This window comes from Poromitra crassiceps, assembly GCF_964638095.1.
Source record: "Poromitra crassiceps genome assembly, chromosome: 21".
In the NCBI taxonomy this organism is placed as follows: domain Eukaryota; kingdom Metazoa; phylum Chordata; class Actinopteri; order Beryciformes; family Melamphaidae; genus Poromitra; species Poromitra crassiceps.
The window spans coordinates 26,440,511-26,455,044 of record NC_139638.1 but is presented as its reverse complement, the minus strand read 5'-3'; the positions used below and the strand labels follow the sequence as shown (position 1 = coordinate 26,455,044).

Below are 14,534 nucleotides of genomic sequence, written 5' to 3'. Positions count from 1 at the left end.
AGGTTCCATGATGGACTTGGTTGAAGATTAGATTGTGACATTAACTGACTCGAAAGCACGAGTGAAACGAGAGCTTTGTTTTAAATGTTGTGATCCATACTAGTTGTGCTCTTTTTAGTGTTTGGAGGGGAAAACTCCAATTGCTTTGTGACCTTTTTTTGCAAAGGTGCATTTAAGTGGATTTGTACATTGCAGATATGATGTATTGTAGACTAATGGAGATAGTAAATAGGAGGGGGTGTGTGTGGGGGGGGGCGGGGGGGGGGGGGTCTTTTTCTGAATGAGTGCAGGGGAGGCCCATATATTTCCCATCGCCAAACAACTACTTTGCCTCCCTGGCTTTCACATGTTTACCTATAGATTAAGGGCTACCGGTATATCAAAAACAAACATCCATCCATACATCCATACGTTCATCCATTCATTCATTCAGTGATCCACATGCTCTGTACTTTTCATTTGAAGCCACACTTGCAGAGATGCGTGCTATCTGAACACGGTCATTTTTTGGATGCCCGCTTATGTTGTGCTCAAGCTAATGTTGAATAATCGCTGATTGTATATTATTATTATTATACAGTATATTGTCATTTTTGTATCAGCTTTGACCTTCTGCCTCCCGCCCCTTTTTTCAACCTCGACAGAGGTGTGTGATGCCCCCCCCCCCCCCCCAAAAAAAAACACACACACACACACACACACACACACACACACACACTCTCAGATCTGCATGAGAAGGAAAAGTCCCCCCCGAGGAGAAGGATGCCTCCGGAGGTAACTAGCTGCAGGTCGCTCCTGTGTGTCTCTGTGGAGCATGACTCCACCACATCTCTCCCTTTCTCCTGTAGCCATGGCCTGCTTCCACTGTAGCAACCTACAGGCGCGGCCCTCAGCTATATGGGGATCATGTGCACGGCTCTGCTTGTGGAGCGCAGGGCACGACCGCCCCCCTGCAGGGGGCGCTGTCCAATCCATCCCCACATGCTTACACAGATCATTATTGTGTGTCCACTGATGTGCCACTCTCACGTTGGTTTCTTCCCCCCACTCTCAGGGTTATCTTAAGCGAGCAGTGCTCTAATTTTTAATAAATCAATAATATTCCACGTTTTTGACCCACCGCCGGTGTCATAAAGCCAAAGCCACGTGACTCATCTCCCCGCCATCTTTGTTTCTGCATCACGCATCTCTGTGGTGTGTTGTTGTCCTTGACTAAACTAGGCTATGCAAAAAAACACACATAAACCCAACTGTTTATATGCTGCGAATCTCTTTCTCCCTTTCTCTGTCATTCTGTCTGTGGGCACCAGTACAAGCAATATTATTCTCAGTACTTGTCACACTGCACTGTACTGTAATGTACTGTACTTTGGTTGGTTTGATATGTATATGTATTTGTTTAAGAAAACATGTAAAAAAAAAAAAATGCTACTACTATGATGTGTTTAGTATGTAATATGCTTCGTAAGTAAATATGTATTTACTTCTCAGTGGATGGGAGGAGTCAAAGGAGGGGCTTCAGTTAAAAAGCCATTCTAGTTGATATTATTCTCTGTTCCCTTGTTGGCTCTTGCCAGAGACATTGTGGGTTGGGGAACACAGTCTGTCTGCCTCCTCATCTGCTAAGACTTATGATGATGAATAAACCATTGTTACGTTTTGTAAGCCGAAGGAGCGCGTTGAATATATTAGAAGCGTTGAATATATTGCTTTTGTTGTTGGATGAATTCTTATTTAATCTCTGTTGGTCTCCTGTGGATATGTCTCTGCCACTGTTCTATCCCTTAACTGTTGCACTCATTTGGTGTGTTGGGTGTCTCTGTTTTAAACAACAGCTGTCTGCCCCCCGCCCCCCCGTCTCGAGATGAATTTTCACTGACTGAATTTAATTGTTGCCTTTTTAATCCGCCAGTATCATCAACACCATCAATTTCTAAAGACTTTGATATTATACATAATAAGACTTATATTATGGAACACAGCTTACATTTGACCAGGAATCTTAACGGGCTGTTCTGTTGTTTTGTGTCCGCGCCCTGATGTTTGAAGACATGTTACTCTGAACTTCTATATAAAACAAACAATTATGTCTGTTAACGCGCCGATCGTTTCTGTCAAGCAACCTGTAAAACAAGACTTCTTTGCTTTTCCTCCCTCTCTCAACCATAGATAATATCAGGCAGATTTTGGTGCCATGGTTGATTGTGTGACGAGATAATTTTCCTCTTTCCTTTATTTTCTTTGCCAAAGTAAGAAAAGCCCCCGAGCTTGAGAGGGAAGCAGGTATGCAGACCAGTCTCGCTCTGCATCGCTTTCCTAACACCGATCAAGCAAAGCAAAGAAAAACAAGTAGGCCTAGAGTGAAAGATGAAAAGAATGATAAGCTACAACTGCTCTGGTGTAGTAAGAGGTCTGCTGTGTAACTCTTCTGGTCATCATTTGTATTTTATTTTTTTAATAAAACAAACATTGGCACTCAACTGGACCGCTGCTCGCCATTCTCCTTTTGTTTCATTCTAGAATTCAAATCCTTTGATTGCATCCATTGAAATAGGTGTGGTCTTTCAAGGGATCCTGGTGCATGGCCTGCAGTGTTGGGGGTAACTCATTACAAAAGTAACATATTACATGTAATATATACTTTTAGCAGTAACTCAGTAATATAACTTATTACTTATAGGATTTCAGTAATATTATACCAGTTACTTTGTCGAGTAACTCGGGTTACAAATTGAGTTACATTTTATTAAATCAAAGCACATATTTAAAACAGATCCAATCATTTCCTGATCAAACCGTGTTTTTATGCAAATAACCACTATAGATGACAATAACAAAGGAAAAGAATAACATTTCGAATTTTGGATTGTTTACACTGACTCCAAGGCGGTTGAAATTATTTTTTGGGATGGTTCCGATGTCGTTCTGCTGCTGCTGTTGTTTTGGTAAAATGAATGAAAAAGTAGTGTAATAAGTAACGAGTTGCTCTACACAGAGAGTAATATTGTAAAGTAACTTATTACTTTCAAATGAAAGTAACTAGTAATATATTACATTTTGAAAGTAACTTGCCCAAAACTGATGGCCTGTCTGTTGAAGTAATGTTGATGGAGCTGGGAAGACGGATGGTGTAGTAGTGTTGAAGGAGAAGTGGACTACCTGTGAGTGTTTGTGCTGTCCCACACCCAGGCAGCTGAGATGATCTAGAGGAGCATCACAAGGTGCCTCAGGCATGCAGCCAGGGTGCGGCGTGGCCATCTGCTCTTTCGGCATCACAATTTCTTTTAGGGCACAAAGGCCATCGCTCTATTGACATCGTGAAGAGGGGTTTTTCTGAAATGTGTGTTAAAATGAACCCATGACACATCCTCTGCATAGGACAGCTAGGCTACATTAAACTGAGACCACTGATGCTTTTAAAGCGTACTGACAGTAGCAGGCTGCTAGCAGTGCACTGCCAAGGTGTAGCAGGGCACTGCCAAGGTGGCCTTAGGGCATCACATCCAGAGGGAGGGCCAATGTTTTTCTGTGTAATTCCCACCCTGCATGCAGCACACATTGATGAGATAGGGAGTGGCTACCTAAGGCCATTTTTTCATGTATCCTTAGAGGATTAGTGTGTGTGTGTGTGTGTGTGTGTGTGTGTGTGTGTGTGTGTGTGTGTGTGTGTGTGTGTGTGTGTGTGTGTGTGTGTGAGAGAGATAGTGCACATAATATACAGAATAGATATTGTACTATTCTATTGTACTTGTGAGCATGTTATTACTACTTAAGTTATTACTACAGTAGCCTAGGCTATATTACTTTAACTATGCTATTATACATATTTGTAACCAGTGTTGGGCAAGTTACTTTCAAAATGTAATATACTACGAATTACTAGTTACTTTCATTTGAAGGTAATAAGTTACTTTACAATATTACTGTCTGTGTAGAGGAACTCGTTACTTATTACACCACTCTTTTGGATTACTTTTACCAAAACAACAGCAGCAGCAGAATGACATGGCCGTCCCGGAACCATCCCGAAAAATAATTTCAACCGCCTTGAAGTCAGTGTAAACAATCCAAAATTCTTCTTTTCCTTTGTTATTGTCATCTATAGTGGTTATTTTCATAAAAACACACAATTTGATTAGGAAATGATTGTCTTTTTTAAATAAGTGCTTTGATTTAAAAAAATGTAACTCAATTTGAGTTACTTGACAAAGTAACTCAACGCTGAAATCCTACAAGTAATAAGTTATATTACTGAGTTACTGCTAAAAGTAATATATTACATGTAATGTTACTTTTGTAATGAGTTACCCCCAACACTGTTTGTAACTCTCTGTATAAATATTACAACCAGACCAGTTACAAATTCAGTCAATGACTTACATCATTTTGCTGTCTAACATTACAAGCTGACCAAAAAAAGCGAGGGGGTTCAAAAAGAAGCATGCTATATGAGCACTATACACACTTTGTCAGTGTAGGATTTTGGTCTTTAATTAGGCAAATTGTTCAGGACATGAGAAACATGTTTATGGGTCAATGAATGGAGACATGAGGCACAGTTTTCTATACCAAAAAATACTAATGTGACACTCGGACAAGGCAACAGGCAATAAACATGATCAAAACAATCAGGTAGGAAGTTGTCAAAGTGACAAATGTGGAGCACACCGCATCTGATGTGGGGAGGCAGAAGTAGCTCCACGTACAGATATATGATGTTCAGACAGTCACTGTGGCTTGGAACCTTTTCCAGAACATGTAGTAGAAAATTGGATTGAGTCAACACAACAGCTGGCCAGTGTCCAGCCAACAGTCTCCACAGGTCATGCCTGGATTCAGAGAAGACCATGCGTTTGGACTGCAGGATTCATCGCACTGCAGAAAGTTCGGACACATTCAAAGCAAAAAAAACAAGGAGATAAACTAGGATGAGTGAAAACAGCCTGCTTGAATAAATGATTGCTCATCTCGGGTTGTCCCCTCCAATCACAATGCAAATCTGCATTTTCTGACACACACACACACTCGCGCACGCACGCACACGCACACACATATATATGGATTTGTGCTAGAAATTCAATTCATTTTTTTATCACATACAATTAGAAACAAACCAAATAGTAATAAATACATCGTGTGAGCAATAAATAATCTAACAGGCAAGTTATTGAAATTAAATATTTCCCTTTAGCACTCCAATAATCTTCATCAGCACACGTGACAGTGAGACAGAGGTCACTTTCACTTCCACACAAACACATTTATCAAACAAAAACACAATTGGCCCGTTTCGGACAAGGAACAGTGGTAGCTTGATTAGTAGAAATAAATAAATCAATTAACTTCATGCATACTACAGCAACTACAGTATAAGAGTGCAATACATTTTCTAATGCAAACTAAGTAGAGTAGAGGTGCAATCGTTCAGTTAATGAGACTAACTGCTGACATGTCATGGGACGGACTTTGGCGCTGCAAGGCACTCTGCATACGGCTAACGGATCACGAGGGAATAAAAATACCTTCTCGTCCCCAACTGACATTTCAAGTGTACAAACTGAGATAGAGAGATGATCTATTGATGTATTTCGAGAAGTCTTAAAACCAGCATCAATGAAACAACAGTAGCGTGAAAAAACAACCAAAAATTGATCGATAAACCAAAACAGAGCGTTCATATTTGTCTAACCCAGCAAAAAATAATAAAATAAAATAAAATAAAATAAAACAAAACAAAACAAAACAAAACAAAACAAAACAAAACAAAACAAAACAAAATAAAATAAAATATGAAAAAAATACAATACAATACAATACATACAATACAATACAATACAATACAATACAATAAAATCTTGAAGTACAGTGGTGAAAATGGTAAGGCCTAGTTGGTGTGCGGCAGGCAGGGGCCAAAAATCAAAAATCCTCTTACGGACTCTTGGCTACCGATGGCAAAGCTCAAATATGGCCTTTTGTAGCGTGGTGGTGATGCATCTGCTCTATCTCCTCTGTCACGATGGCGTTGTCCTCAGGAAAAACAACCTGTCGGGTTACACGTGCCGTCAACAGTGTCTCTCAGTGTCGTCTCAGTGCAGTCGGGTGGTCCGCGGACCGCAGGACTAGTGTGGCGATGGCGGAGAGAGGGCTCTCTCTCTCCCTCTTTACCCCCCATCACGAGTCTCTCAGTAGAAGCGCTTGCGGCGGCTCTCGCTCCAGTGGCTGTAGAGCACCAGGCCCACCACCACCAGGAGGAAGCAGCCCAGCAGGGAGAGGAGCGCCATGAAGAAGATGCCTATCCCGCTCCAGCCCTCTTCGCCCTCACCCACTGGGAGAGAGAGACAGGGAGAGAACAGCAAAGAGGGGGAGAGAGAGAGAGTACAAAGATATATTAAGAACAGATGGAAAGGTTCTTTCTTTCTTTCTCAGAAAGAAAGAAAGAAAGAAAGAAAGAAAGAAAGAAAGAAAGAAAGAAAGAAAGAAAGAAATAGAGTGGCCAAGCCGCTGATGCTGTCATACGTGGCCACTAGGGGCAGTGTGGCCAGGTCGCCGATGTCATAGGTTAGGGGTAGTTAGGGTAAAGGTTAGGCATTTGTGATGGTGTACAAACGTGTGTGTGTGTGTGTGTGTGTGTGTGTGTGTGTGTGTGTATGTGTGTGTGTGTGAAGGGAATGCAAGATGATTTGGTAGCTCGGTGATGGTTAAGGTTAGGGTTCGGGGCTAGGGAATGCATTGGGTCAATGAATGTCCTCACTAAGATAGCTGTACAAACGTGTGTGTGTGTGTGTGTGCGTGTGCGTGTGCGTGTGCGTGTGCGTGTGCGTGTGCGTGTGCGTGCGTGTGTGTGTGTGCGCGCGTGACTTACTTCTGAGTAAATCAAAGTCATCTACACTGGGTATGGTTATTTCCTCCTCCTCCTCCTCCTCCTTCTGACTCCGCAACACGGTCAGTTGGTAGAGTTTCAGGGAAATGACATCGTGATTATCTGTAATTTGACAATTGGAAAAGACTTATAAACACACAACACATGCTAATGGCAATATATATATATATATATATATATATATATATATATATATATATATATATATATATATATATATATATATATATATTAGGGATGTTCATTTTGAAAAATTTCCATAATTGAAAGTCGGGGAAAATTAACGATCAATTATCGATTATCGATCATATTAATAATATATATTTTTTTTTTTTACAAAATGAATGCCTATGGCAGAAAATACGAAAGACAACGTGTTCTCCTCAATGAACTCTTTATTTCAATGTGTCTCCTCTCCAACACTCTGCTGTCCCCGGCGCATGCCGGTGTGAATTCCCCATGTTTAAAACAGTTTTGTTGGCACAAAGGCCCGTGCCCAGCCAGAAAACTAGAGACTATATGAAGCTCCACCTCACGTTAGTCGGCTGTGCAATGGAGTGGGGCGAGGAGGAACGAATTCCACCCAAACCTAGTCCGCAAAAAAAAATTTTTTTTATTAATAACAAAATCGATAAGAATTCCACATGATCGATTCCATTCCTTAACGATCAATTATCGATTTTCGATAACTGATGAACATCCCTAATATATATATATGACACTCATATGTATGTGCAATCAAGGCATACAAGATGCAGGTTATTCACTGCTCATGTTCATAGATCAATATTGACACAGTAGTGAAATGTGAGTTTTTTTGTCTCTATGAATGAATGGACAGTTTGTTTGTACACAAACTCCGGTCATTAAATATTAAAATTCTGACTTCTGTCGCAACGTTTTTTGCAAATAAGGTATCCAATGCATTTACCAATGCTGTGATTCCGCTTTTGATTTTAAGGTTTTTATTTAATATCTCGAGTGCTGCAGGAAGCAGTTCTGTTACAGATTACAGATCACACTTTCACTTTTGTCTCTCATTCATCACATATGTGCCATCATGCATCATGAAGAGTGGCTGATCTGAGCTCCAGTGCATCATAAAAAAAGAACCATCACATTTCAGACAACCTCTTGTTCCGTTTCATTTTGTGATGAAACCTGTGACATTCATTGGACAGCTCTGCTGGTTCTGTCGTTTCATACATCCTCCTTTAATTGTTTAACGCTGTAACAGTGCTACTTTGACAGCCATGGAGGAAAGAAACGCGACGTGGTTTGATGAATAAATGAAGGATGAGGCAGAACAGGGAAGAGAACCACAAAGAGGCGTGTCATCATGTTGGCACTGATGTCGCACCAAGACAATGATTTGACATTGCACATGTGTTCTAACTGGTTGGTCATGTTTGTTCATGTTGTTTGGCTGCGGCTGGTGTCCTCTAGAGAGAGAGTGGCGTCAGCGGAGGACCAAAATGCGAGACTCATTAGCCAATGAACAGCCAGGGAATGGGTCTCGCGCTACTTTTGCACGCTAGAATAAAGCTGATAATGTACAATTTGATTCAAGGGGGGGGAAAACCCTTTCAGAGTACAACACAAACTGTCTATTTTGCTGCAACTGCGACAGTGCTGCTTAATCCAGGAGCTTACTTCCTGGAACTCTTGAGTAAAAAAACTGGTCCATTGGAGTGAATGGAGATGTCGGGACTCTTCTATCTACACGGCTCTGGTTTGGCTGCGGCCATTCCCAGTGATGAGTGAAGACACCAGCTGCTGCTGGGTGCGTTCAAAGGACTTGGCAGCCAGTGACTCATATAATACTGTAGCTGAATACAGTGAATCTGAATGAGAGCGGGCTTACCAGGGATGTAGTGCTGTTTATTGAGGTACCGCCCGGGGTGCACCTACGACGCACGCATGCGCGCACGCACACGGTTAAGCTGTGGCTGCTTTTGAAGGTTATGTAAACACGGCCGCAAGTTTACATATCGCCTACATTACTCAACTATAACTGACCACACGGGTTTCAACCTCACCGGTCTTAGATTTTACAAAGTCAACAGAAGAGTTTAACGGGGCAAGTGTGTGGTCACTCCAGACGGGTACAGACTAGTCTCTTAAAACAGACTGTCTTATCTACATCCGGCAGATGCAGCTATATACAGTCTGTACTTCGTGGGGGAGAATCATGCACCAAACGGAAGAGGAAGTTGAAAGGCGGGACTTCCGCTCATTCGTCCAATCAGAATTTAACATTAGCTAACTAGCTGTATACTGCTGTAGCTATCGTTAGCTAACGCTGATTAGTAAGACGAACGATAAGCTCAGTAACGTTAGCAACTTACCTCATCACTTTCGTTTAACTCTGGAATAAGTGCACGTCTTGCACGAGGTTCCTCCAAGCCGCGGATACATCGTTTACGTCTATCAGGGTCTTATTTCACCGGTTTCGTCGGCGTAGCTTCCATGGTAATTCTAAAGCACTGCTAGCATTAGCAACCTGCATCGGTTTAAGTTTCCGGGGGGAACATATTTTTCGTGGACACGCGTGTCGTGATTGGTCAGATTCCGTCGAACTTCCTTCCGGTCTGAAGGTTTTTTTCACTACTTCCTTGTGCATGTTCTGGGGGTCTAACGTACAGACGGTATGGCGAGAGCATTTGAAAATTGCGGAAGCCAACTCGTCTGTTCTAAGAGACTAGGTACAGACCGACGAGTCTGCAAATATTCCAAACTCTGAATGCGTAAAACAAAGTTGCGAGCAGTGCTCAGAGAAACATAAAAGCAAGCTGTGGACGGTGCGCTCCGGCAGCACGACACCCCTGGGTGCTTACTTAGCGTTAGCTTACTGAGCTACATGCTACATTCTGTTTTTATGAGGAAGAAGAAGACAAAAAATAATACTCATCGACTTCAGTAAGATACACAATCGTCCAGTCGACTTTTTTTTTGTTAAGTCTACATTCTGTTGGTTAACTGATGCCACATGCTTTGGGATTATTGTTTAATTGAATTAACACAACAGTCCCACTACCATTTTATTATTATTATTTTTCTGATTTCCCCCTATTTTTGCTCCACCCTCTGCCAATCTGGGGAGAGGCGAGACTAGCACCATGCTTCCTCCGACACATGCGCAGTAGCCAGACGCTTCTTTTCCCCCTGAAAGGGGGAGCTTCCCCGGTACGACGTAGCACCGTGGGAGGATCACGCTATTCCCACCAGTTCCCTTCCACCCTGACCAGGTGCCCCGACCGACCAGAGGAGGCGCTAGTGCAGCGACCAGGACACATACATACCCCCAAATCCGGCTTCCCACCCTCAGGCACAGCCAATCGTGCCTGTACGGACGCCCGACCAAGCCGGCGGTAACACGCGGACGCGAACCTGCCACCCTCGTGTTGGTACGCAGGGAATCTACCGCTACACTACCCAGACGTCCTACCGCGGGAGCTTTTACCTGAGAGGTCTCCAGTGATGGCTGACGCTCCAAAGTAGTAGCCTTGGGGCAGGTGCACGCCGGGGATGTCCAGGCAGTCCCTCCACTCGTGCTGCCCGTCGATATCGATCATCACCTGGCAAACAGAGAGGAAGCTGGGGTGACTTTGATGACAAACACTTAGCTGCTTTTTGCACCACAGGCACCCACTGTGTCTGTAACCGCTTGGACAGTTGAACACACGTGTGAGATCTTTGAAGCCAGAGATCAGAGTGTTTGCGTCTCTTACCGTCAGTCTGCGCCGGACGTATCGGATGAACAGGAAGGTGTCGTGTTTGAGGTTGCGCACCATGGCGTTGCAGCCGCCCAGCTCGGTGGGCCGGCCGTCGCGCTCGTGGTCGTAGCTGAGGCTGCCGTTCGCCACCATGGCCAGAACAAAGGGGAAGATCCTCTTGTGGTCAAAGGTCAAAGGTCAAAGGGGGAAGGGAGGGAGGGAGGGAGAGGGAGAGAATGTCTGGATTTAAATGAGGGCGTTGGCATACAGCATCATAGCACTGACAGTTGGTGATGCTATCCACTGGCCTGCTCCACCTGTAAGTCAGTTCAACCCCCTCAAGCCTGGAATCATGCAGAAACATTATTGAAAAGAAGTCCATAGTTATGTATTGCAGTGCCACAGATATCTCTATCTAAAATCTTGTTTGGGCTTTAGTCAATAATTATGATTAATATATTCGCCAACTATGATGAGGAAAAACCCATGCAATAGTCCCGATCTACACCGTTGATGCTCCACCAACACTTAAGCAAAAGTGCAGCCTTACATCTTAAGGAGAACTGGTTATTTCAAAGCTAAACTGGAGACAATCATGCTTTCATAATTAGCACCCATAGGCTCTGTAATAAAGTGCATAAAGAAATTAAGCTGGCAGACACGGTTCATCATTTTGAATCTTAAAAACTATTAATGTGCATTTGATTGTTTTGTTGTATTATATTTGTTGCATCGTTGTAGTACTGCCAGTATTTGAATACTTGCTCGATATTTATTTATTTATTTAAAAAGGATCCCCATTAGCTGATGCTTGTGGCACCAGCTAATCTTAGTGGGGTCTAAATACAATACAATAATGCAATACAAAGTCTTATATACATATATACGATGACATTTGTGTGATGTTTACAAGTTATCATAATACATAATATATACCCGATATGTGTAATATAACACATTTGCATTTTGGGTTGTTACTTACATTGTTAGTTACAAGTTACATTGTACATAAATTTCTGAGAAGACAAATGGAGTTGCTCGTGACCAGCTGGACTATTGATCACCTGTTAAGTAATGTGTTCTTAAATGGAATTTGAAAGAGGATTTATTGTTTGATTGACGTATGTGATGGGGGCATGGTTTTGTACTAACCTTTTTAAACTTCTGAAGTCTGTACAGTAGCTATTGTATCCCTGGCTGCTCAGACACCATGATGTAAGCAACCCAGCAGCAACAACCACTACTTAGCAGCACACAGCGTCATGGACATGGAGTCACAGTCATGTTGTAAAGCTCAGAGTGGACAGTGGGCGCTCAGGATAACATGCTTTGGGACGGGATGGAGGGAGTGCAAGGAGAAGAAAGGGGAGACACGGGTTGAAGTCAACAACATGTGCGTTGTAGAAGTAGGTTACCTGTGTGCGAGGAGTGTATCTCTTCTTCTGCGCCTGTCTCCACAGAGTTGCACAAAAGAACAAAAAGACAGGCCCTTTACACACGTGCCCACAGGTGCTCAGGCAGCATCTGACACACATTCATATCCTGCTTCGTGCCAGTCAAATCTGTATAAGGTGGGAGGCGGTGGGTTCATTCAACAACCCAGTCTGAGAACAAAGAACTGATGATTATGAAAACAATGTGCTAATATATATATATATATATAGCACATTGTTTTCATAATTTAAAGACAATTGTAAATAAATACTGAATGTCAAATTATGATGTCATCTAAAAGGTTGGATATATCCGCTTCAAGTATACAGCTCATGAGATTGTGGTATGTTCTCCATTTAACCAACTTTTTGTGAAGTGCAGTGTGCATGTGCTGCTCCAGCAGATATCAATTATTTTCACATGTGCCTCTAAATAACAACAGACTGCCAATTTTTATATATATATATATATATATATATATATATACACATTCTGGCTAATCATAACCAAGACTTCTTCTAAGCATAGACTGGTTCTAACACATTTTGATGGAACTGTCTTAATAGAAGGCAATAGATAATATAAATTGAATATTTTGTTTCCCCTTTTTTTGCCCATTGTGCCTACATTGTTTTCATGAACCTAGTGAGATGTGAGGAGTCGTGCTGCGGCATACCTCTAACTGCTTCTCCTCATTGGGATACGTGTCCACAAACACACCCAAGCCGGTGAAGTTATCTCTATTTCCAAATACAGGACCTGCAGGGGCACATGATCAAACAGACTGTCAAGGATATAAATAACCATGTTTCTTATGAGGTAAATTATGAGTTATATTTACCTTTCTTCATGCGCTCTTTAGTGTACCAAATGGCCATCCCATCGCCGTTCAGGTTCTTCTTTCCTTGCCCATGAATCTTAAAGTGCACCTGCATCTCCCAGTCCCTAAGATGGCACGGCTAGACAGACAAGCAGTTAAATAAAGCGTGTGTAATAGACCATTTTCAGTGCAATATATCTTAGTTTCAGAGAGGATAAGAAGGAATTGTTGAAATTCTGCAGTTTAACACATTTTGGGTGGAACTAGCCTGATGGTTACAGACAGAGGCAAACTTATGACTGGTAGGTTGCTGCTTTGCATCACAAGTCCAGCTTGGTTCTGGGTGTTTAGCAGCAAGTACCACCCGAGAGCCTTTGAGCAAGGCACTTAATCCTGATCTATTCCAGCTGAGACACTCTGGGGCCAACAGTAAAGTATGTGGTTGGGCTGGGCAGCTTCACAGGTGTGCATTTTTGTGTCACCCTGACCCCCTGGCTGTTATTGTAAATACATTAGCTAATTACCCTACATTAGCTAATTACCCTAGCATAGTTGAATCAAGGTTTAAAAAGGTTCTGCGGTGTCGTTATAAAGGTGTGAATACAGCAGTGGTTTTGTTTTCACAGTGGTACCGGACAGTGGATCTACTGTGTGTATAATATACTCACAATGCGGCTCCATACTGCCCCCTGCCTGCTCTGCATGTCAGGTGTGAGGCGCACCTGATCTGTGGTTATCATGGAATCCCCCATCAGTTCCCAGTGGGAGGAGCCTGCGGAGCCAACACCTGAGTACACAAACACATCCTTACTACCCTACAGCAAGGGCTGACACAATACAGTCAATGGCTGACAGCCTGACACAGAACAATACAGCTGAAGAGTAACGTAACGTGTGAGTCAGAAATCAAAATGGCCTGATGGCACTTGGTTTACCACTCATGAAGAAGATATATTAGAAAAGCATGATCTACATAGGTTGTTACTAACTTGATGCCTTGGTTTGACTTAACTCCACTACATCACTGGTTGTGGGGTCTGGGGACCACCCTTGGGGGGGTTCCCCAGCAAACGGATGAATTGTTAAACAACACCATTAGGCCTATTGAATTTATGAGAAGTTAACACAACTAGAGAATGTAAAAGAATGACTGTTTTGATCGTTTTTCACTGTTATTTCTCCACCTAGATTACATATACAGTAGCAGTATATATAGCAGTTGGAAAATATTCTCAGATTTGTGTTTGAGAGACAAGACAACATCTCATCAACTGGGGGATCTGTTCTAATCATTGAGTTCTAATGTGGACTAAATGAGGGTATTTGACATGAAAAGCGTTGAGATTGAGAATCACTGCACTATGATAAATAATCATAATGCTGTGATGATGCATTGGTTCATTCATCATCATCATTTGTAGGTTACACATGCACATGCATCTGAGGAGTAAAATATTACAAATTTAAAATTAAAACATTTCAGATGGAAAGCTCTGGCAAATACATTATTGAATCGCCAAATGTAGTTATTCTAGAAACGTCTTCCTGCGTCCCCCTCCTCAACCCCAGTGTGCAGTGCACAGAGCCAGAGGTAACGGGATACAGGATACCTTGGTAGGGCTTGGACAGGGAATACTCCCGCTTCAGAAACTCCTCCAGTTCGTGGTGGTCGTCGTCGGCGAGA

The 14,534-nt window shown here is 42.4% G+C and overlaps 1 protein-coding gene across 1 annotated transcript; it reads right to left on the bottom strand.

Moving 5' to 3' along the window:
• Nucleotides 1-5,874: 5,874 nt before the first annotated feature.
• On the bottom strand, nucleotides 5,875-12,979 carry lman2la (lectin, mannose-binding 2-like a). The gene is made up of 7 exons (XM_083657639.1): nucleotides 12,872-12,979; nucleotides 12,707-12,789; nucleotides 12,012-12,044; nucleotides 10,612-10,773; nucleotides 10,344-10,458; nucleotides 6,863-6,982; nucleotides 5,875-6,325 (listed from the first exon to the last, which is right to left on the bottom strand). Exons 1-7 carry the CDS (start codon nucleotides 12,963-12,965, stop codon nucleotides 6,183-6,185), a joined length of 750 nt encoding a protein of 249 aa, XP_083513765.1. The 5' UTR covers nucleotides 12,966-12,979; the 3' UTR covers nucleotides 5,875-6,182.
• Between the last annotated feature and the right edge of the window lie 1,555 nt (nucleotides 12,980-14,534).

What these genes read in the sequence shown, in the direction of transcription:
- lman2la (XM_083657639.1), bottom strand. Translation starts at nt 12,965, where the DNA reads ATGCAGGTGCACTTTAAGATTCATGGGCAAGGAAAGAAGAACCTGAAC. An exon ending in TAAAGAGCGCATGAAGAAAG is followed by an intron (nt 12,790 to 12,871) that starts GTAAATATAACT and finishes GTGCCCCTGCAG; the next exon opens with GTCCTGTATTTGGAAATAGA. An exon ending in CATCACTGGAGACCTCTCAG is followed by an intron (nt 6,983 to 10,343) that starts GTAAAAGCTCCC and finishes GTCAAATTACAG; the next exon opens with ATAATCACGATGTCATTTCC.